Here is a 22,423-nt window from a genome sequence, read left to right as displayed (position 1 = left end):
CGGTTTGGAAAAAGATTGAAGGAAATAGAGTGGATTTCGCAGCAGATCGAGTGGGGATAGAGAAGAATAGCGCTGACTTGGCGATTCTCTCTACCTGAACCGATCCACTGCCAATACACGCTCCAATGGTCAAGCGATTGGCCAGTTCGCAGGACCACGTGAAGCTGTGTGCTTCACCACTCTATTCCTTGTTTTTTTCTTTTTTTTTCTTTTTCTTTTTTTTTCATCTCAATTCTTACTCTTTATTTCTTATCTTCGAGAGATTTCAAGGGGATAGTTCTAACTATATTGTGAGAGGATAGTGGGAAAAGAGAGGGGAGGGGAGGGGGGGATAGAGGGAAATGGCATCGATCGAATCTCATTTTAGGCGTGCTCAGCAAAAGTCACTTGATTCAACGAAATTCTACTGCAATTCAGGATAAGAGCTATCCTATATCTTCTAAGAGATGCAAGATTTATTATTAGTTTAACCACTCAATTGCTCATTAAGATAATTACAATTTGGATACATATATATGTCTTTATACGTCTCTATCTCTCTCTATTTCTATTTCTCTCTCTCTCTCTCTCTCTCTCTCTCTCTCTCTCTCTCTCTCTCTCTCTCTCTCTCTCTCTCTTTCTCTCTTTAGAGAAAGATGGTTAATTTCCCTACTTGATTTAGATAAAATTAAAAAAAATTATCATTTCATTTTTTTCTATTTCTTTTTTTCAAACAGGATAATTCCTTTTCTATTTTTTAAAGAAAGAGAAAAAAAATTGAGTTGTAAGAATTTTTACTAATTTATTCAGTAAAATTTTACTTCGATTTGAGCAAATAAAAAGTGGAAAAGAAATTGTTTACCTTTTTAAGCTGAACACTAAATTTTTAAATTATTTTCCACTGGAATTTTAGTTAAGAAAATAAGTGATAAAGACAATAAAAAATTTTACTTATTGTTTTAGTTAAATTTTACTACATTGATTTTTTTTTTGTTTTCTTTGTTTGCAATTTTTTGTTTTTTGTCTTGTTGTTGTCTTTCTTTCTAAAGCCCTTTTTGAATAATAATTTCCAACTGAAGCAATTTTTTTTCGTGCCAAATAAGCAGAAAACTTGTGAAATGAAGTCATAAAAAAATTTATTTTCCACTTGATGTATAAATCATCAGTAAAAATTATAAAAGTTGATGGAAAAAAAAATGTGATGTTGCATATATGTTCTCATATTTGAAAGTGGTTGCATAAATTCTATTTGCATTTTACGAGTAATAAAAGTAAATAGCAATAAAAATGAGACTTTATCCGTACAATATTTTTTCTGGTAAGATATATCGTAATTATTATTATCCTTCTTAGTTCTTATTTTCTTAATGAATTAGTTTGAAAATTATGATTTTATTCTAAATTCCTCTTGATTTTTTCTGTTCTTTTTTTTAAATTGTAATTCCTTTTTCAATTAATTTCCTGGCATATTTATAACGATTTAATTAATTTTTTCTATCTCGTGAGGTAACATTTTAATTTTCCAAGACTCTATATATTATGATATTAATTATTATTTCTTGCGAGGAGAAAAATACTTTAATTTACGCACAAATTTTCTTTTTCTATTTTTTAGTATTTAATACATTTTTAGCAAAATTCTTGGTTTAATTACTTTTAATTCTAATCGTGTGAAAAAAAACATAATTTTTACATTGAAAATCGTTTTTAATATTTTAATTATTAGAAAAGAAATTAACAAAACTCACAGGAGAAAAATGAATATAATTGATATTTTTATTTGAATAACAATTATTTTAAAAATTAATTATAATTTTCATCGTATACGGAATAATAATAATAAATATTTTTTGTTTGAATAAAAATTATTGTTAAAAAAAAATTATAATTTTTCTCGTATACAGAAATGGTAATTAAGACAAATACCATTTGTGACTGAACAAAGCAAGAACGAATGTGTTTTTTTTTATCTCGTCGGAAAATGTTCTTTATTGAATAAAACTTGAAAAAAGGAATGAAATAAAATTTGTATCTTGGAGAATTATTATGTTTCCTTTGAAAGAGTTTTTTTTAATGAGTTAACTGTTAATAAAAACAATAGAAGAATGTGTTTTATTGATATTGGAAATAAACTTTTGTCAATTTATTCTGAATGAGACAATTGAGTTGCGTAACTGAACATCTAAATTGCAATTAATTATTGTACATATAATTATACATCTAGTTCTGTAAATAATTATATAAACATTTATAATTCTATAAGTAGCTGTAAAGAAATTTAATTCGTATATAATAATTATTAAAGGTGAAGAAGTTAACAAATGAAGTTAATTATAATAATTATTATTGAAATAATTATAATTTTGATAACTGTAATAATTAGGTACATTAAGTTCTCGCAGTAATTAAAATATTTTTATTTCTAAATTAAAATTAATATTTTAATAAAAATTTTAGTAATTAAAATATTATTTATAAAAATTGCAGTAGTTCTTTAATTAATTTTTTAATTTCTATATTAAAATACACGAGTAACTTTTTGCTTGAGCATTGCTATATAAAATTCGAGTGAGCCATTTTTCGTTTTCTTTTTTTTTTGGAAATATATTTTTTGAGTGCTTATTTATTATTTAAATGTAGAGGAATTTAAAAAAAATATATAGCTTACTTGTTGTAGAGAACTCGAAAAGAAGTTTGCGACATGCAATTGACACTCCAGTCAGTGTTCCCGTGTTCGTTGCATATCGTTATGGAGAACCTTCCATAGTTCGCCCTGATGAGGTGTATCAACTCCCCCTCTTTGCATTCTATCCGCAGTGTTTTGCTCTCGCAAGCGTATGCTGTGTCATACCTCTCTGCAAAATAAAGGAGAAGTTCATTAGCAGTCTTCTTCATTAATAAAGCAATCGATATTTCATTAAACTACTTTAATTAAATAAAATTGGAATTTTAGTATAATTTCTTGTTTCTTTTTTTTCTACTCGTATTTTCCATATTGGTTAATTAATATTTGTTGTTAATTTATTTTTTTGTGAATAATAATAATAATGATTATTGTTAATTAAAATATGAATATAAATTTGCTCGTCTGCCTGATATTGACTTGTACTACTTAAAAGGAAATTTTCCCGAAACTGAAAGACTAAAAGAACTTTTGTCCAAGTACCGAACTTATTTTTTTGAATTTTGATTTCTAGAGTCGAAGAACGAATAAAAATCCTAGAAACAAGAAAATAAGTCTGACGTAAAATAAACCTTATACTACTGACTGAAATTACAAACTTTATTTAGAATTTAAAAATATTTTACTTTAAAAAGACTTCAAACTTTGAGTATAAACTGATAGAAACTTGTAAGTATGACGAAAAATTGAGTTCTATCACTGAAAACTGAAAAATTGACAAGAAATCGCAAGTCTGACTGAAATGAAACTATACTACTGATTCTAAAGTTGAAAGTTACTGGAAAAGTCTGACTAGCTATTGACTGCTACTACTGTTAGTATTAACGACTCTTCAGTAGGTAGTAAAAACTGTGGGTCTGACTAAAACTCCTTTTACTACTTTTACACTTAGATTTACAAGGAAAAAATTTCTAGGAATTGTAAAGTCGGACTAGAAACGATTAACACTACTTGAAAATCGTATTTACAAAAACACTTGTACTTTTTCTACTGAGAACTAAGGTCAAGTCTGCTGCAATTCGTCTGACTAAAACTGCTTTTACCACTGATGTGAATTTTGGAAAAATACATATAATTTTGTCTGACTGACACTGAAAGTATATTTTTCAAAAACTTCAAGTCTGACTAAAGTCCACTCGTACTACTGTAAATAATAGTTTTAAAGAATGGGGAAAATTAATTTCTACTATTGATTTTCAAATTACGACTAGAGAGACGACTTTTCGTCTGACCAAAACTGCTTTTACTACTCTGATGTAAAATGTGGGAAAAAATCATCTTCGTCTGACTAAAAGTGATTTTACTACTGATATAAAATTTATTTTACAAAGAAAATGCATCTTGTCTGACTGAATACGACTTTTGCTACTGAATATTAGTCTGACTAAAAATTTACTTTTACTAAAAAAATTTACTCTTATTAAAAATTTACTCTTACTAAAAAATTTAAAAGTCTGATTAAAATTTTCTTTTATTATTAATACTAATATTCTGACTATAGCAGACCTTTACTACTAGTATCTTGAAAACATAACTAAAATATACGAAAATAACATTTTTTTGACTTAAATTACTTCTCCTGCCAATATATATTGTAGAAAAAGAAAGAATGTGTTTCGTCTGACTAAAACTGATTTTACTACTGAAATAAAATTTATTTTAAAATGAATATCAAAGTTTGACTAAAAATTGACTCTTAGTACTTATCAATAAATTTGAAAGTCTGACCAAAATGAGCTTATACAGGTCAGAAATTCAATTATTTTCAAAAGTTATAAAATTCTTTGCAAAAATTCAATTATTTTTAAAAATTAAAAAAAATTATCTTTAAAATTTCAATTATCTTTATAGAAAATTAGAAATAATTAAATTCTTCTCCGAAATTCAATTATTTTCAAATATTTTAATAAAATTCTTGTCAAAATTTCAATTATTTTTAAAAATTTTCCTCAATTCAATTATTTACAAATTTTTTTTATAAATTTCTTCTAAATAGTTTAATTATTGTCATAAATAAAAAAATTTTTACAAGAATTGAATTATTTTCGTAAATAAAATTCTTTTTAGGAATATAATGCCTTATTTTTAATACAATTTTAATGGAATTCCTCGAAAAGTGTAATTATTTTTAATACTTTAATTAAAATTCGTCAAAAGAATTCAATTAAAAAAAATAATTAAAATTAAATTAAATTAATTAATTAAATTAATTAATTGAATTAATTAAATTAAATTAATTAAGGGCATTTGAACCTTGATGACGTTACAATTTGTGCAAAGCATGTGTGACGTCATCAAGGTTCAAATGCCCTTAAAATAATTAAAATTCGTTGATAAAATTCTTTATAAGAATTCAATTATTCAATGATTTTTTTTTTATTTAAATAATTGAATTTTGAAAAGGTTTCATATTAGAATCTTTGAAAATTTTAATTTTTCATACTTTTAACTAACAATTCTGTAGAATAATTAATTTTTTTGAAAAAGTTTATTTCAATTTTACTTGAAATTATTTTTTTTAAGTTTTTATTTTCTAATATATATTTAAATGAAAAATTTTCGAATAATTGAAATTTTGGAAAATTGAATTGTAAACAAATGAATTTGAAAATTCTCAAAGAACTTTTTCAAAAATTATTAAAAAGAATAGATTTATAGAAGAATTTTAGTTAAAAACACGAAAAAAAAATTTTATTTTGGAGAAATTACAAATTATTGCAGAAATTCAAATATTTTCATAAGAGTAATAAAATTCTTCTCAGAAATTTAATTATATGTTCAAAAATAATAAAATTCTTTTTAGGAATTCAATTATTTTCATAAATAATAAAATTCATCGCAGAATTTCAATTATTTTTAAAACAATTTTAATGAAATTTTTCGAAAAATATAATTATTCTTAAAAATTTTATTAAAATTCATCAAAAAAATTGAATTATTTAAAAATTTGTTGATAAAATTCTTTATGAGAATTGAATTTTAAGAAACATTGTATTATTCAATAACTTATTTATTTTTATATTTAAATAATTGAATTCTAGTAAAGATGAATTTCAGTTAAAATTTGAGATAATAATTAAATATTAAAAGGAATATAGCGTGAATTTTTGGAAATAATTAAATTTTGAAATTAATTTTTTTGGAAAAGTTTAATTGAATTTTTTTTTATATTGATTAAAGTTTTTATTTTCTATTATATATTTAATTGGAGAATTTACCGAATAATTGAAATTTTAGTAAAATCGAATGTTGTAAACAAATGGATTATTTTACTCGGACTGGTTATATTTTTGTCCGTAAATGGTCCGTAATTTTTAATTCTTGGTCCGTAAAGTCCGAATTTTTAAATACTTTCACTGTGGTTCGAGCCCTGGCTTATACCACTATAATATTAACACATCGAGTTTGAGTAAACAAAAGTGAAAATAATTTGTCTGACTAAAACTAGCCTTTACCACTGATATCAAATATTTGCAATGCAACTTTAGTCAAGCAAGAGGCTTAAATCATCCAAATTTAATTAAATTTACCATATTATTAGCATAACGAAAAATAATTTTTATATTCTCATCTTTCATATATATATTCCCCGTAATATAACTTTTTTCTTTTTAAGGTGACAAATTTTTTTTTTTATTTTAATGTCTAATTTGCCCTTCTCGAAAGATAATTAGGACCTCTCACACTGTGTGAATGTGTGTGTGTGTAAAATAAAACGTCTCTCGGTGTTGTCTGGCGCAATTCATTTATAGTAAAGGATGACTTATCTCGATTCTTCTCTCTTTTCACAGTGCTTGGGTATCATATATAGTGGGGGGTGTGTGAGAGAGAGAGAGAGAAAGAGAGGGTGTGGGATAAAAGCTCTTTTGGAACGGTGTGGACGCAATGACTTTTCAGACTGTCAAAGGAAGTATGAAATTGGACGGCTCGGGTCGAGTCCGTTCGTACGGGGTTAGGTATATTTTGCAAAGTGAGTTTGCCCGCAGAGACGCTGCGCCTTGTAAAACGTAATAGAATTAAGATAAAGGGATCCTCGTGGAGTGGGCTGGTGAGAATGAGATGTCGCAAAGACTTTCCCATGCTCTCCTTCGAACTACTTGAATGAAGAGAGAGAGAGGGGGGGAGGGCCAAAATCCCAGATTGTTGAGCCACAACTCTTGAGTTTCCGCAGAATTCCATGGAATCGAGTATATACTCTCTCTCTCTCTCTCTCCTTCTATTTCTCTGTCCTTCACTCTATCTCTATTTCTCTCTCTTCCTCTTCTTCTCCCTTTTTCTCCCCCCCCCTTTCTCCCTCTGTGTCATTTTCTCTCTCTCACTCTCTTTTCTTTCTTTCTTCTCTCTCCCTTTCTCTCTCTCTTTCCATAACCGACTTCATTTGCATACAAATTAACGCATTAAAAATTGTTCAATTTATATATTACCCTTTCTTTTTGTCAAACAATTGCTTATTATTTTAATGCAATCTTCAATTAAGGGGAGAAAATTAGTACTAATAGTGGTTCTAATTTTAAATGATCATTTATAAAAGATTTTATATTTTCATTAAAAATGATCACTTTACACTGAAAAAAAAAATTTATTTGATTCAAATAACCGATTAATTGACTATTATTATAATTAAATATTTAATTGAATCAAATAATATTTATTAGAATCAACTAAATGGTATTTGAATCAATAATTTCAGTATTTGAAGGAAATATGAATTGTACCATTTAATTGACTCAAATAAAAATTATTCGATTCAAGTAAATATTTAATTGATAATAGTAAATTAATCGGTTATTTGAATCAATTAAATTTTTTTTTTCAGTGTAAATTTGAATTAGTAAAAATGTTTACTGATTTAAATTTGATGACTAACTTATTTTGCTTTTGAATTTGTAAATTTAAAATTTAAAATTTTACTGATAAATTAGTATAGAAATTACTACTTATTTACTGACATTTTGTTTTTGAATTGAAATTAACTAAATTTTACTAATAAATTAATGAAAATTATTATTTCTTAGTAAAATTTACCGCAATTCAAAGGCAAAAACTACTTTCTAAATTTGAATTTGTAAAAACGTTTGGTAATTTGAATTAGTGACCAAATTTTTGCTTCTGAATTAGTAAAGTTTACTAATAAATTTAAATAGTAATAAGTAATTAATAGAAATTACTATTTATTAGTAAAATTTGCTAATTCAAAAGCAAAAACTCAGTCACTAGTTCAAATTAGTAAACATTTTTATTAATTCAAATTTAGAGAGAAAGTGAATAATTCAAATTAGTAAATACTTTTACTAATTAAAATTTAAAATGTAAGAATTGTTTATTGTTAAATTTATAATTAAAAAAAAACAATAAATTATTAAATTAAATACAAGGGAAAAAAATAGAAAAGAATGTGATATGAAAATTTTGTTTTTTGTTCATTTTCTATACGAGGGGAAAAATGAACAATTATTATTAATATTTCGGTTAGTGTTACGCAAAAATGTGTCTGATTTGTGTTGTGTGTTTTGGTATTTATATATATACAAACAAGCGCTCACGCAAAGAGGTTGAATGGAAATCTTTTCATTGTGAATAATATGCTTTTGAGGCGGGTGAAAATGTTTGCAAATACGCGCAGGGAATAGGGAAAATATTGAAAATTAGTGAGATGCTAAAATGCTGGTTATTACAAAATTTTCGGTAGGCTGCATCTGTTTGTAAAAGAAGCATATGCAGTAAACCATCTGCAATGGTAGTGCGGAGGCGCTCTTTTGTTATATGTATATACATATATACCTTATATAAATTTATTCGAAAATTATTCTACTGCATGTGTGTGTGTGTGTAATTTTTTTTTCTTGCAAATAACCGTGAGAGAAAATGTGTGGATTATACTTTTTTTTTTTTATTTAGACGGGAAACTTTTCTAATATTAAGTTTTTTGTATTTTTTTTCCTATATTTTAACACTTACATTTTAATAAAATTGAATTAATCAAATTTTCAATTATAATTTAAGATTACTTTAAAAAATTGAAAAAATTCTTTTTTTAATTCAATTATTTTGTAATTAAAATAAAAAAAAAAAGATTTTTAAATAATTTAAAGAAACTCGTAAAAAGAATTTAATTATTCAGAAAAACTCTAATGAAAATTTTTGAAGCCATTTTGTAATTAATAATAAAAAAAATAATAATAATTATAATAGTGATAATAATTCTGTCCATGAAAGGCACACCGGCGTCGTCGCTCGATGAGTTCATTAGTTCCATACGAACGCGCTACAATGCCGTTTTAGACCGCGGTTTAGAACTCGAGAGGATTCTTGTTTCTCGTCGTCTGCGTGCACGCGTAATCTTTGTGATCGAGGAAAACAAGGGGGGTATTGCATAGACTCAGGTGCCACAAAGAGGGTCGTTTCGCGATACACCCGGAGTATTCACAATTAACACGTATTCAACGATGCAAAAGCGAGAGCTGCCAACTCAAAACATTTTCAGTGCATCGATGTACTATATATGCCGCCACACTACTATTTATTATTATATTCACGAAAAAGAAAATTAATAAAAAAAATTTTCTTCCTATAAAAACAAATTTTTTTTTATAATAATTCTAATATAATTTTCTCTTCTTTTTGTTTTAGGTGAGTTAACAAACCTGTTTTCTGTCGAGTTTCCTTTGTGAGTACATTTATAATTTTATATTATAAAAGTAAAATTGTTAACTTCTTTCACAGTTGATAAAATAGAATTTTTTTTATCAAAAGAATAATTTATTCGTTTAATTTTAGTTTATAAATTTATTTATCAATTTTTTCTGAGACAAAAAAAGAATTTTTTCTGAGACAAAAAAAGAATCAAAAGTGTTGCGAGGCAACACTTTTGATTCTTTTTTTGTCTCAATTTGATAGCCTCAGAAAAATTGTCAGTTAGGGAAAATTTATTTTTGCAGAATTGATAATAAATTGAATTAAAGAAAAATAGGGATAATATTTGTTTGGTAAAAATTCTCTTTGAATATTTGTATTTATAATCGTGAAGATGAGAGAAAGGAGGGGAGATAAAAATAAGGAATTGATTTGTTTTTGTTTCATTAATTAGCGAGTTCTATTAATCACACGGTGAATTAAATATATTCCTCCTTGTTGCCGTGAGGCATACACTTGTTACTAAGTTATGCCAGTCAACATGCTACTTTCCAAAGTTTTTGATCTTCGTTACAAAGGCTTTTGCGAGTAAATATTACTTTGCAGTTGCTGCTGTTCCTGCTGCTTCTTCTTCTTCTTCTTCTTCTTCTTCTGCAGTTGCTATTACTCACGATATTAACCTTCAAGAATTGGAATGCTTCCGGCGACATCTTTATTTTAACCAGTTGATGTTCTGAATGTTCTGAATGCCCAGCTGCAACTGACGTTATATATATCTGCAATCGTTGCGCTAAACTATTCGTCCTTCGGCTTACTCGGATGCTCCTTTCTTCCTTCCTTCCTTCCTTTTCTCCTTCTTTTTCTTCTTTTCTGACTCTTTTTCTTCTTTTCTCCTTCTTTTTCTCATTTTCTTCTTCTTTTCTCCCCCTTTTTCTTTTTTCTGCCTTTTTTCTGCGTTTCCTTCTTTACTCCCTTTTCTGCTTTTCTCTCTTTATTTTTTCTTTTCTCTTTCTTTTTATTATTTTCTTCTTTTTTTTCTTCTTTTTGTCCTCTATTTTTTCTTTCCCCTCTCTATTTTTTTTCTTCTTCTTTTTCTTATTTTCTTCTTCTTTTTCTTCTTTTCTCCCTCTTTTTCTTTTTTTCTTCTTCTTTTCCTTCTTTTCTCCCTGTTTTTCTTTTTTTTTTCTTTTTCTTCTTTTCCTTCTTATTGTCTCCTTTCTTATTCATCTTCCATGCTTTTAAACTCCCCCCCCTTTTTAATCCCTTTTCAGTCCCCCCCCCCCCTCTAAACCACGATCTCGTTCTTCTCTACTTATAATACCCCGTGTAGCTATATAGTCCCGCGATGCTCGTTAATTTCCAGCTCGTTAATACACGCTAAGCCACCTTGAAATGAATCGCCACCAATTACGTATTCCCGATCTACTTTTAAGACTTCTTTACTCTAGAAACTCATTTTAATTACGTCTTAACCCTTCGGTTTTGGATCGATTTTCTCTATAAATGAATATTTATTCAGTGACTTTAATTTTTGAGAAAGAAAGAAATATATATCATTAACAAATGCGAAGAGAAATTAACAGAGAAATTTATCTATCTTTTCTTTTTTTAAATAAATATTTTGAATATTTAAATATTTTAAATATTTACACTTTTGTAATATAGTTATTAGTGCTAAAGATCTAAAAAATCTAAAAATAACAGAAAAAATTAGGAGTTTCAAAATAATAATATTTAAAATCGAAATGTTAGTATCAGTAGTATAAACTCGTTTTGGTCAGACAGCATAATTTTTAATCAATGGCAAGAGTTAATATAATATTATTTAAAATCGAAATTTTACTATCAGTAGTATAAACTAGTTTTGGTCAGACCGCAAAATTTTAATCACTGGCAAGAGTTAATAATAATAATAATAATAATATTTAAAATCGAAATTTTACTTTCAGTAGTATAAACTGGTTTTGGTCAGACCTACCAATTTTTTACCAGTAGTAGTAGCATACGAAAGTAATTCAATACTTGTAAAATTTTTATTATTTATAATAAATTGAACTATTTAGAAGAAATTTATAACAAAATTTGTAAATAATTGAATTGCTGTAAAATTTTTATTATTTAATGAAAATAATTAAATCTTTAAGTAGAATTTTATTAATATTTTTTTAAACAATTGAATTCTTTTGGAAAATTTTTTTTTTTTTGAATAGTAGATATGAAAAATAATTGAATTGAGAGAAATGTTTGATAAGTACTAAGAGTCAATTTTTAGTCAGACTGTGATATTCATTTTAAAATAAATTTTATTTCAGTAGTAAAATCAGTTTTAGTCAGACGAAACACATTCTTTCTTTTTCTACAATATATATTGGTAGGAGAAGTAATTTAAGTCAAAAAAATGTTATTTTCGTATATTTTAGTTATGTTTTCAAGATACTAGTAGTAAAGGTCTGCTATAGTCAGACTATTAGTATTAGTGATAAAAGAAAATTTTAATCAGACTTTTAAATTTTTTAGTAAGAGTAAATTTTTAATAAGAGTAAATTTTTTAGTAAGAGTAAATTTTTAGTCAGACTAATATTCAGTAGCAAAAGTCGTATTCAGTCAGATAAGATGCATTTTCTTTGTAAAATAAATTTTATATCAGTAGTAAAATCCCTTTTTGTCAGACGAAGATGATTTTTTCCCACATTTTACATCAGAGTAGTAAAAGCAGTTTTGGTCAGACGAAAAGTCGTCTCTCTAGTCGTAATTTGAAAATCAATAGTAGAAATGAATTTTCCCTATTCTTTAAAACTATTAACTACAGTAGTACGAGTGGACTTTAGTCAGACTTGAAGTTTTTTAAAAATATACTTTCAGTGTCACTCAGACAAAATTATATGTATTTTTCCAAAATTCACATCAGTGGTAAAAGCTGTTTTAGTCAGACAAATTGCAGCAGACTTGACCTTAGTTCTCAGTAGAAAAAGTACAAGTATTTTTGTAAATACGATTTTCAAGTAGTGTTAATCGTTTCTAGTCCGACTTTACGATTCCTAGAAATTTTTTCCTTGTAAATCTAAGTGTAAAAGTAGTGAAAGCAGTTTTAGTCAGACCCAACGTTTTTACTACCTACTGAAGAGTCGTTAATACTAACAGTAGTAGCAGTCAATAGCTAGTCAGACTTTTCCAATAATTTTCAACTTTCGAATCAGTAGTATAGTTTTATTTCAGTCAGACTTGCAATTTCTTGTCAATTTTTCAGTTTTCAGTGATAGAACTCAGTTTTTCGTCATACTTGGAAGTTTCTATCAGTTTATACTCAAAGTTTGAAGTCTTTTTAAAGTAAAATATTTTTAAATTCTAAATAAAGTTTGTAATTTCAGTCAGTAGTATAAGGTTTATTTTACATCAGACTCATTTTCTTGTTTCTAGGATTTTTATTCGTTCTTCGACTCTAGAAATCAAAATTCAAAAAAATAAGTTCGGTACTTGGACAAAAGTTCTTTTATAGTCTTTCAGTTTCGGGAAAATTTCATTTTAAGTAGTACAAGTCAATATCAGTCAGACGAGCAAATTTATAGTCGCATTTAATTAATAATAATAATTATTATTATTCACAAAAAAATAAATTAACCTTTCTATTATTAATAAAGAAAATTTCTTATTGTAATTTTGATACTTTTTTCTGTTTCAATTTGCTATCATTAGAAAAACGGTGTAATAAAATGTGAATATTGTAAATGTAAATATAATATATATCCGACTCAAGAAGTCGGAGTGATCCCTATATTCACATTTTATTAGTAATAGTTATTATTCATGAATAAATAAATTAATGACAGTTTAGATAAAATTTCATTTTTTAAGTAGTGCAAGTCAATATTAGTCAGACTAGGAAATTTTTTTCTTGAAATTTCTCAAAAGCCAAACAAAATAAATTTTTCGTCGATATAATTTCAATGTAATAAATCATTAATTATCAGGTATTATTTATTCTTTAAGAAAAAAAGGCCGAATTTAGTCATTTTTTCTGTTTTCAAATAATTACCCTCTAAATCTGAATTATGTTAAGAATAACTGATTTTATTAGGAGAATTTCACTAATTGAATTATTTACAATAAATTTCAGTTATTTTTACATAACCTAAAAGTGAATTGAACTAATAATTATTAATTAGTCATTATTCACTATTTCATTAATAAAATATTACTATTTGAATCAGTGACTTCTTAATTATTTTTAACTAATTCAAATTTAGAGAGTAAAAAACTGTTTTTTTTTATAAATATTTAAAAAAAAGAATTTTTCTCTTATCAAGAAATTGGTGATTTGACTTTTTTTTCTCTCGGCAAATGCGAAGGGATTTTGTGCGAGATTGAGGGAACATTTTCGAAATAGAGAATAAGAGGAGAGATAAAAAGGTGTTAACACACATTGGACAAGAGGAGAGTCAGCAATGGTAGGAATCAGACACTGGGGGATGCTTTGGTATATAAGGAAGTCTGTGAATCTTGTGGTCCCGCGGAAGCTGTTGGTGTTCGCCACGAGTGAGAGAGTGAGAGAGAGAGAGAGAGAGAGAGAGAGAGAGAGAGCGAATGGACCGTCAAGAGCCGTATAGTTTGCTCGAGCAAGACGTACCCAGGGGATCAACACCCGGTTGCGTCGTACATGCTTGTTCCGAATCATTGGATCGCTGAGAATCCATTTCACGTGTCGATAAAGCGCAACACTACTATATATATACACACAATTCCCATAAACACCGTCCGTCACTATTATTTCGTTAACTGTGTCGAACAGGCACGAAAAATGGTGGAAGTTGCAGGAAATTCGTGAAAAAAATGGAAAACGAAACCAAAAGTTGAAAATTTGTCTCGAAATTATAGTTTACTTTAATATATTAATAGGTATTGATAAAAAATTTAATAAATTAGTTTATATTATTAATAGATGTTAGTAAAATAATACTAATAGGATTGATATAAATACTAACTTTTTTTATCGAAAAAAAAATTGAAAAAGTAAAATTCTAATGAATAAAAATAGAAGAGAGCAAGAAAAACGAAAAAGGCAAAAAATAAAAAATCGAAATGTAGGCAAAAACGGAAAAATCTAATCGAGAAAAGGCAAAAAATGGAAAATCAAAGAGGCAGAAGGGAAAAAATCGAAAAGAGGCAAAAATCGAAAAAAGGAATGTAAAAAAATCGAAAAATGAGAAAATCGTATTTTTGGAAAAGGATAAAGATAGTGATAAGGAAACGAAGAAAAGAGAGCGAGAGAGAAAGAGAGAGAGAGAGAAGTCTCACAGACGCATACACAGCAACTTTTGCCCACAAGCTTTGATCACTGAGAGAAAGAGGAGAATTGCAGTTTACCATTAATGACTTCGGGTAATAATATATCGGGACTGCGCCTCCTGCTGCCATGGCGGTTAACTTGAAAGGATTCACCGAACAGCGGGATGTCGGCTCTTAGACTCAAAACCTTCATCTGTGGCCCAACTTTGAAGCACACAGCAAGAGAGCAAGCGAGAGAGAACCAACCATTGTGTCTACGAAACAAACAGTCTCTCTCTCACTCTCTCTCTCACTCTCTTTTGTTGACAATTTCTCATTATATACCCTATTTTATCCTCCTTCTGTTTTCGACATTTCGGGAGGTCCACAATTTTCAAATATAATAATTTTTTTTTTTTCAGAAAAAAAAGAGATCTTCTATCTTGTCGTTTTATTCCCATAAGCACAGAAAGAGTCATCTTCCGGTTATAACATTGCATATATCTACTGCCATGTTTCCACGTAATTAAATGCCATTAAATGAATTACGCCTAATTATTTTTCCCTCTATGTATACCCATATTATATATATACTTATAATTATGGTTATTTTTTTCTCCCTGGTAAATTGGGGGAATTTTTCTTTTTTTAATATAATTATTTTTTGCATTGTTGCCGACAAAGGATGTGAGATGAGAAAAAAAAGAGAGAAGGATTTTAATCGGTTGGAGATAAAAATTGTTGAGAATAAAAATAGAATTCCAATTCTATACCCCCCTTTTCAAAAGAAGAGGGGGGGGGGGTTCTTTTCAAATCGAGATGATATTTTGAGAGTCAAAAATTTTATACTTGGGATTTTTATTTATTTCTTTATTTGATTATTTATTTATTTGCTTATTTATTTATTTGTGTATTTATTTATTTATTATTTTTGAAATTTCATTTGGAATTATTTTCGAAAATTTATAATAATTTTCAGTAAAGTAAAAATTTTGAGATTAGAGAGAGAAATAAAATGGAAGGAAAAGAGACGGAAGAAGAGACTTGAATTCTGGGAGGAGGAGGAAAAAAAAGAAGAATTCAATCTTGACGTTTTTTGGATGTATTCCAGATTGCTTTTCTGTTTAGTCTTTATATGGGTTCGTTTAAAGGAGAAACGATTCTAGTTATAGGCTATACGAATGACTAAAATAATCCGGCACTTTGGAATCTGTTAAATTTTTCACTGGAAATAAGGAGGCGATACACTCCAGATGTCGATTACATTTCTGCCATTGAAACCTGTTTCTCTATTTTTTTTTTTTTTTTTTTTTTTTTTTTAAGTAAAACGAGAAAAGGGGAGAAAGTAGTTTTTGTATTTTTAATTTTTTTTTGAATAAAATAAAGCTATTTTTTAAAAATAACTTTTACGAATATTTAAAAATCAAAATTGTCGAATTAGAAAAGTTAATAACTTTTTTTTAAATTTTTATAGAAAAATTTTATAAAAAAATGTTGTAGAACAATTTTATAACAAAAAATGGGAATATTGAAAAATCAAAATTGTTTTTAACAACGAGTTATGAATTTTATTTTTTTATATGATTTTTAGTAGGGAAATACGAATATTAATTTAAATAACAAAAAAATGCGAATATTAAAAAGTTAAAATTGCTTTTTAACAGAATTTATCAATTTTACATTTTATATTTAATTTTTGTAGAGAAAAATACGAACATTAATTTAGGTAAAAAAAAATACGAATAAAAAAGGTTAAAATTCCTATTTAATAAAAAATGAAAAAATATTACTAATATTAAAAAAAATGTTTTTTAACAAAACATTTTATTTTTCAGAACAAAAATATTAATATTTACGAAAAAATTCGTAATAAGTAAAGGAAAAAATTTTTATTACCTAAACTTCTTTTTATATAATTTCCACTGGAATTTATTTATTTTTTTTTTGATAGAAAAAAAATGAGAGAAATTCAATGGTAAATTTATAGAGGAGAATTCTTTGGAGAAATAGAAACAGCATTTTATACAGGGTGAACGGTAGTTTCGAAAGCCATGCGTCTTCTCTATATTCTTTGCCAAGCTCAAACCGTGAAGCGCCTTTGGGACGCATAAATCAAAGTCCTCCGGAGACTTTGGTTTTGTTGGACTCAAGAGAGAAAGAGAGAGAGAAAGCCTCTCGCGAAACGCGAGATATTTCTAATTTCAAGCTAATCCTTCACTGGGAAATTTCTAATTACATTTTATATCGATTTGCAATTTCATTTATTCCACTGAAAATATAATGATAAATTGGACACAATTAATTCCCTTGAGTTTGAGATGATGTTCAGTTTGTAATATTATTTATTTTACTATTTTTATTTTTTATCTTACTATTCAATATAGTATATTTTTTTTCAATCGCAGCCTTTAATCTAAAAAATAAAGTGTATTTGTATAATTTTTCATTTGTTATTTATTTTTTTATTTATTAATATTTACTATTTTTTTAATTACCCAGTTTTTCTAAGGATGTCAAATTGAGACAAAAAACGAATCAAAATGTTGCTTTGCAACACTTTCGATTCATTTTTTGTCTCAATTTGACATCCTTAGAAAAACTGTATTATTTAACTTATTTTTTATTTCTTGATTGTATTTTTTTTTTTATTTTAATTTGTTCACAGAAACAGACGAGGAAAATCCGTTTTTTATTTATTTCTTTATTTTATGTTTATTTTACTTTCTTTAATTGAATTTATTCATTTTTCGTTACTATTTATTTATTTTTCGTTACTATTTTTTTTTCGTTGCTATTTTTTTTCGTTGCTATTTTTTTTCGTTGCTATTTATTTTTCGTTGCTATTTTTTTCGTTGCTATTTATTTTTCGTTACTATTGTTTTTCGTTGCTATTTATTTTTCGTTACTATTTTTTTTTCGTTGCTATTTATTTTTTGTTACTATTTATTTACTTTTCGTCACGATTTATTTATTTATTTTTCGTTACGATTTATTCATTTTTCGTTACCTATACTATTTATTCATTTTTCGTTATACTATTTATTTATTTTGTACAAAAAAAAAAATTTTCTATTTATTAATTTTTCAAAATATAAAATTATATTTTTATTTTTTTTTTTTATATAAAATCGTCAGTGGTTCCACTAATTTCAATCAAGTCGATTGCGTACACGCCAAAGAGAGTGAGAGAAAAAAGTGGATAACGATTACACGTGAAATGCCACTTTTTTCCGATGTAACTAGTCAACCTTGTCAATATTAGTTTCCGGTCTCTCGTTCTGAGTGATCGATGACCGATACTACAGGAATGACATTTCGTCGAGTGCATATTTTTTTTTTTTTCGTGCAAATTTTACAACCTCTTTTACGAAATTGCTCGTGTTGAAAGGAAAATCAATTTCCAATGAAACAATGTCTCTATCGATAGAAAACAACAATATATAGAAATCAACCTGGAAGCATGGGATTGACTATACTGTTGGAAAAAAAAATCTGAATTGAAGACACTTGTTTTCTGTTTATTATTTACTTTAAATTTTTATTTTATTTTCATTTATTTTTACTTTTTATATTTCTTATTTTCATTTTATTTATTTATTTTTCTTTCTTATTTTATTTTTTTGAAATAGTATTAATAATAATTTATTATAGTAAAGAATAGAATAGTTAATAAAACACTACAAAAAAAATAGAACACCAAAGACCAGAATTCCATTATCACTAACTATACATACACTATTAATTATCGAGCCATAATTAAATTATCCTCTACAATAATAGAAGACATCAATAAATACTGTAATTATTTTTCGAATCAAATGCATAGTTAAAGTAAAATTCTAGTTTTATCCGTATAGACGAAGCAATAAAAACAAACAAAAAAAACAAAAAAAAAAACTCCCGGCAAAAAAAAGAAAAAAAAAAATCCAATACCTAGTTTAAAATTGTCGGTGAACGATGAGAGTGACGTTCGCAGGTAATTCAGAATTTACGTTCACAGCGTTAATTGACACCTGCCAGTAGCAGTGATATTCTCGTATAGCCCTTTCTCTCCCTGCAGTATCGAATTATCGATAAATAGACTGAAGCGAATTAAATCAAAGATTTATGCTGATATAATTCCTCTGAGCTGCTAACCAAGACACGAGACAAGAGGAGGCAATCGATGTTTGTCTGTGTGTGTGTATATATATACATTCTATCATTTTGAACGATCGTCGCGAGATCGTATGTTTCTAATTGAGAAAAGGGATTTCTTTGCTATAAATATTATGCCTCTTTGGTATATATACATGAAGGAACAAATCCTGTGTACGTCCCACTGTTTCTTCTCTCTCTCTCTCTCTCTCTCTCTCTCTCTCTCTCTCTCTCTCTCTCTCTCTCTCTCTCTCTCTCTCTCTCTTACTTCTTTTGTCTTCTTTCTCAATTTTCTGTCTCTCTCTCTCTTTCTCTCTCATTCACTCCTTTTATTCCTCTCTCTGTTCTCTCTTTCTGCCTCTCTTAATTCTGTCTCTATTTTGCTTTTGTCTCTCTTTCTCTCTCATTCACTCTTTCTCTATTCTCTTTTTGTCTCTCTTTCTCTCTCATTCACCCCTTTTAGTTCTTGTTCTATCTATTCTCTCTCTGTCTTTCTTAATTCTCTCTCTATTCTCCTTTTGTCTCTCTCTCTCTCTCTCTATTTCATTTACTCCTTTTCTTTCTCTCTCTCTCAATTCTCTCTCTCTCTCTCTCTCTCTCTCTCTCTCTCTCTCTCTCTCTCTCTCTCTCTCTCTCTCTCTCTCTCTCTTGTCTCGCGGTTCTCTCTCTCTCGTTTATAAAGCGACGATCGATCATGCGGGCAGGAAGCTAATGCACTCTCCATACTATCTGTGTGAACGACTGGTTCGCCTACGTCTTATGGAAAAGCCACAAGATCGAAAATGTGATCGATGTCTTCTTTGTTCAACGTCATGTGATGCAAATCATAGAAAACATTCGTCACACACTCGCACGGTGAAAGAAAGAGAGAGAGAGAAAGAAATAATCTCTCCACGGAATTTATTCCATTTATGCGAAAAAAGAAAACAAAAAAAAAATCTTATCTATTTTGAAAAAGAAAATTTTCACCTTCTCTAAGGAAAAAAAATAAGATTTTATTTTTTATTTGCTTATAAATTTAAATAAAAATTAAACCACAATTGAAAATTTTTGCCAATAAAATCCTTCCTCTATGAGAAAGGAAAATTTTTTCTGTTTAAAAAATACACTTTAAATATATTGATAAGAGAAATATTTTTTTTTTTGAGGGGGGAGTTGATGAAAAATAAACTTTTTTTTCGAGTAACAGTAATTTTCTATCAAAATTCAATTATTTCAACCAAGGTTTTATGATTATTTGAGCAACAATGGAAGATAATTAATTACTTGCGGTCGAACTTGCTTAAATAACTATTAAGCCGTTGCATATCGGATGAATGAAGTCTGCGCGCAACCATCACATGTTCCATGGCCTTTAACAGATTATTTCCACTGCTTTTGTTGCCGTGCTGTAATATTATGTGCGGAAACTAAAAGCCGCTCAATAATTCGTCTATCAAATTCTCCTCTCTACCACTCTGTGTGTAAAGCAATGAAAATATATTCCATTCCCCCCCCCCCCCCCCTTCTTCTTATATTGTTATTATATTTTATTCCTAATTTGCATAAGAAAAAAAAAAAAAAAAAATTGGAAATCTTTCAATATTTCCCACTGTAGAGAATATAAATTATATTTCTTTGTTTAAATAAAATATTTATCTAAATAAATTATTTTTCATCTTATTCGTTATTTAAATAAATTATTTTTTATCTAAATAAATTATTTGGTACCTAAATAAATTATTTGGTATCTAAATAAATTATTTGTTATCTAAATAAATTAGACTTTTACCCAAATAAATTTGTCTGGGAAAAAAAATAATTTTATTTATTTAAATGTGAAAAAAGCGAAAGGAACTTTCTTCCATGAAAAATTTCCGTTCGTCTCCCATCGAAATTTGTTTCCTTCTCTTCTATATGAAAATTGAATTTTACTGTTGAATATAACAGAAAAAGAAGAGTTTCTCTTTCCTTTTTACCTCATATATAGAAAACTCATTGATTACTCACTTGGCTCGCAGGGAATAAAGTTTCTCGTTTCTTGAAATTCTCCTCAAAAAAAGAAAAAAAAAGAAAAAAAAAATATTCGAAAGAACATCGCGTTTCAATGCCTCGAACGTAAAACGATACATCTCGTATCTTAGAAAGACATACAATCCCGATCGAAAAGCGCGTGTATCCAAACGACAAGTCCGTTATTTTTCTTTTCCATGTTGATGCAGTCTCGAATTATTTGAAAAACAGTGATAATAAATGAAAGAAAATCTATTTATTACAAGATATATAACTTCAAGAAAAGACAGTTTTTCAAAAAATAATATTCAGTTTTGTTTTTTTAATAAAATTATTTTTATTTCTCTGAAAAATGAAATTTTTTCATTACTTTTATTTATATTTCATTATTGAAGGTTTTATTATTGAGGTTTCATTATTGAAAAGAAGTTTTAATTTATTATAATTTTGTCTATTTTTTTGACACATTAACAAATTTTTCTTTCAATTAAAAAACTGTTGAAATTAACAATAAAAAACAATTTTTTCTATACAGAAAAATTCAGATTTCAAAAGTCTATTTTCAAAATAAGTTTTTAAAATTCTTGAGTAAATAAAATTATTTTGAAAAATTTCTAATAATTTCATCTAAAAAAAAATTTTTAATTCTTTTCAAAAATTATAATTAAATTTCTATAAATAAGATTCACTAAAAGCGGCGCTAAAAATGTGTATAAAAAGTTACATTTTTTAAAATATAATTAAATTTTTTAGGGAAATTTATTCTTTAAATCTATTATTCAAAAATTCAATTGCGTTCAATAATTTTATTTAATTACTTTAAAAAAATTCAATTATTTTTTTAAAAAAAATGTAATAAATTTCTTTCAAAAATTCAATTTTTCTTTCTAAATTCAATTATTTTCGAAAAATGTAATAAATTTCTTTCAAAAATTCAATTTTTCTTTCTAAATTCAATTATTTTCGTAAAATGTAATAAATTTCTTTCAAAAATTCAATTTTCCTTTGTAAATTCAATTATTTTCGAAAAATGTAATAAATTTCTTTCAAAAATTCAATTTTTCTTTGTAAATTCAATTTTTTTTCGAAAAATGTAATTTTTAAAATAACATTTTTAGTGATTTTTAAATAAAATTAAATTATAATTTTTTCCGAATTCCATGTAAAATCAATTTAAAATTCAATTTTAAATTAATAAAAAAAAAGTTTATTAGAAACAAATAAATTTTTTATCTGTTTCTTTTTATAAATAGATAAAAAATTATTTACCTAAATGTTTTCAAGTTTCAATTGAACGCAAATTTCCATTCGTTTTAATAATTTTAAAAAAAATTTACTAAATGAAAATGGAAAATATTTATCCTAGTATTTAAACATTTTTACCGACAATTTTTTTCTAAAATAGAAATGAATTTAGTTTTTCATAGAAAAAAAAAATTAAACGAAGTAGTAAAAATATTGTCTATTAATTAATCGAACAAAAAAAAGAGGATTTAATTAATAATAAAATAATTAATTAACGATAATATTTTTGCTACTTCATTTAGACAAATAAATGATTTTTGAAATTCTGCGATGAGTTTTATTATTTCTAATTAAACTCATTGAATATTGAAATTTTCTAAAATTTCAAATTGAAACCGTTCGAAGTTCTACTTATGAAAATAGTAAATGCAACTCTTGAAATTTAATTAATTTTGAAATATTCAAGTATAATTAATTAATTAATCATTAAAT

At 26.5% G+C, this 22,423-nt stretch overlaps 1 protein-coding gene across 13 annotated transcripts in view; it reads right to left on the bottom strand.

The window, feature by feature from the left end:
* LOC122508409 (latrophilin Cirl-like) overlaps positions 1-22,423 on the bottom strand; it is a 664,372-nt gene that overhangs the window by 56,948 nt on the left and 585,001 nt on the right. For all 13 annotated transcript variants that reach the window (XM_043621720.1, XM_043621723.1, XM_043621724.1 and 10 more), the window contains one exon: positions 2,648-2,834. In XM_043621720.1, the coding sequence (XP_043477655.1) occupies positions 2,648-2,834 (187 nt within the window). The remainder of the gene's footprint in view (positions 1-2,647; positions 2,835-22,423) is intronic.

The sequence above is a fragment of the Leptopilina heterotoma genome, unplaced genomic scaffold (assembly GCF_015476425.1).
Source record: "Leptopilina heterotoma isolate Lh14 unplaced genomic scaffold, ASM1547642v1 Lhet_54, whole genome shotgun sequence".
Classification (NCBI taxonomy): Eukaryota; Metazoa; Arthropoda; class Insecta; order Hymenoptera; family Figitidae; genus Leptopilina; species Leptopilina heterotoma.
Note: the sequence above shows the minus strand (reverse complement) of the source record. Positions and strands in the feature narration are given on the sequence as shown.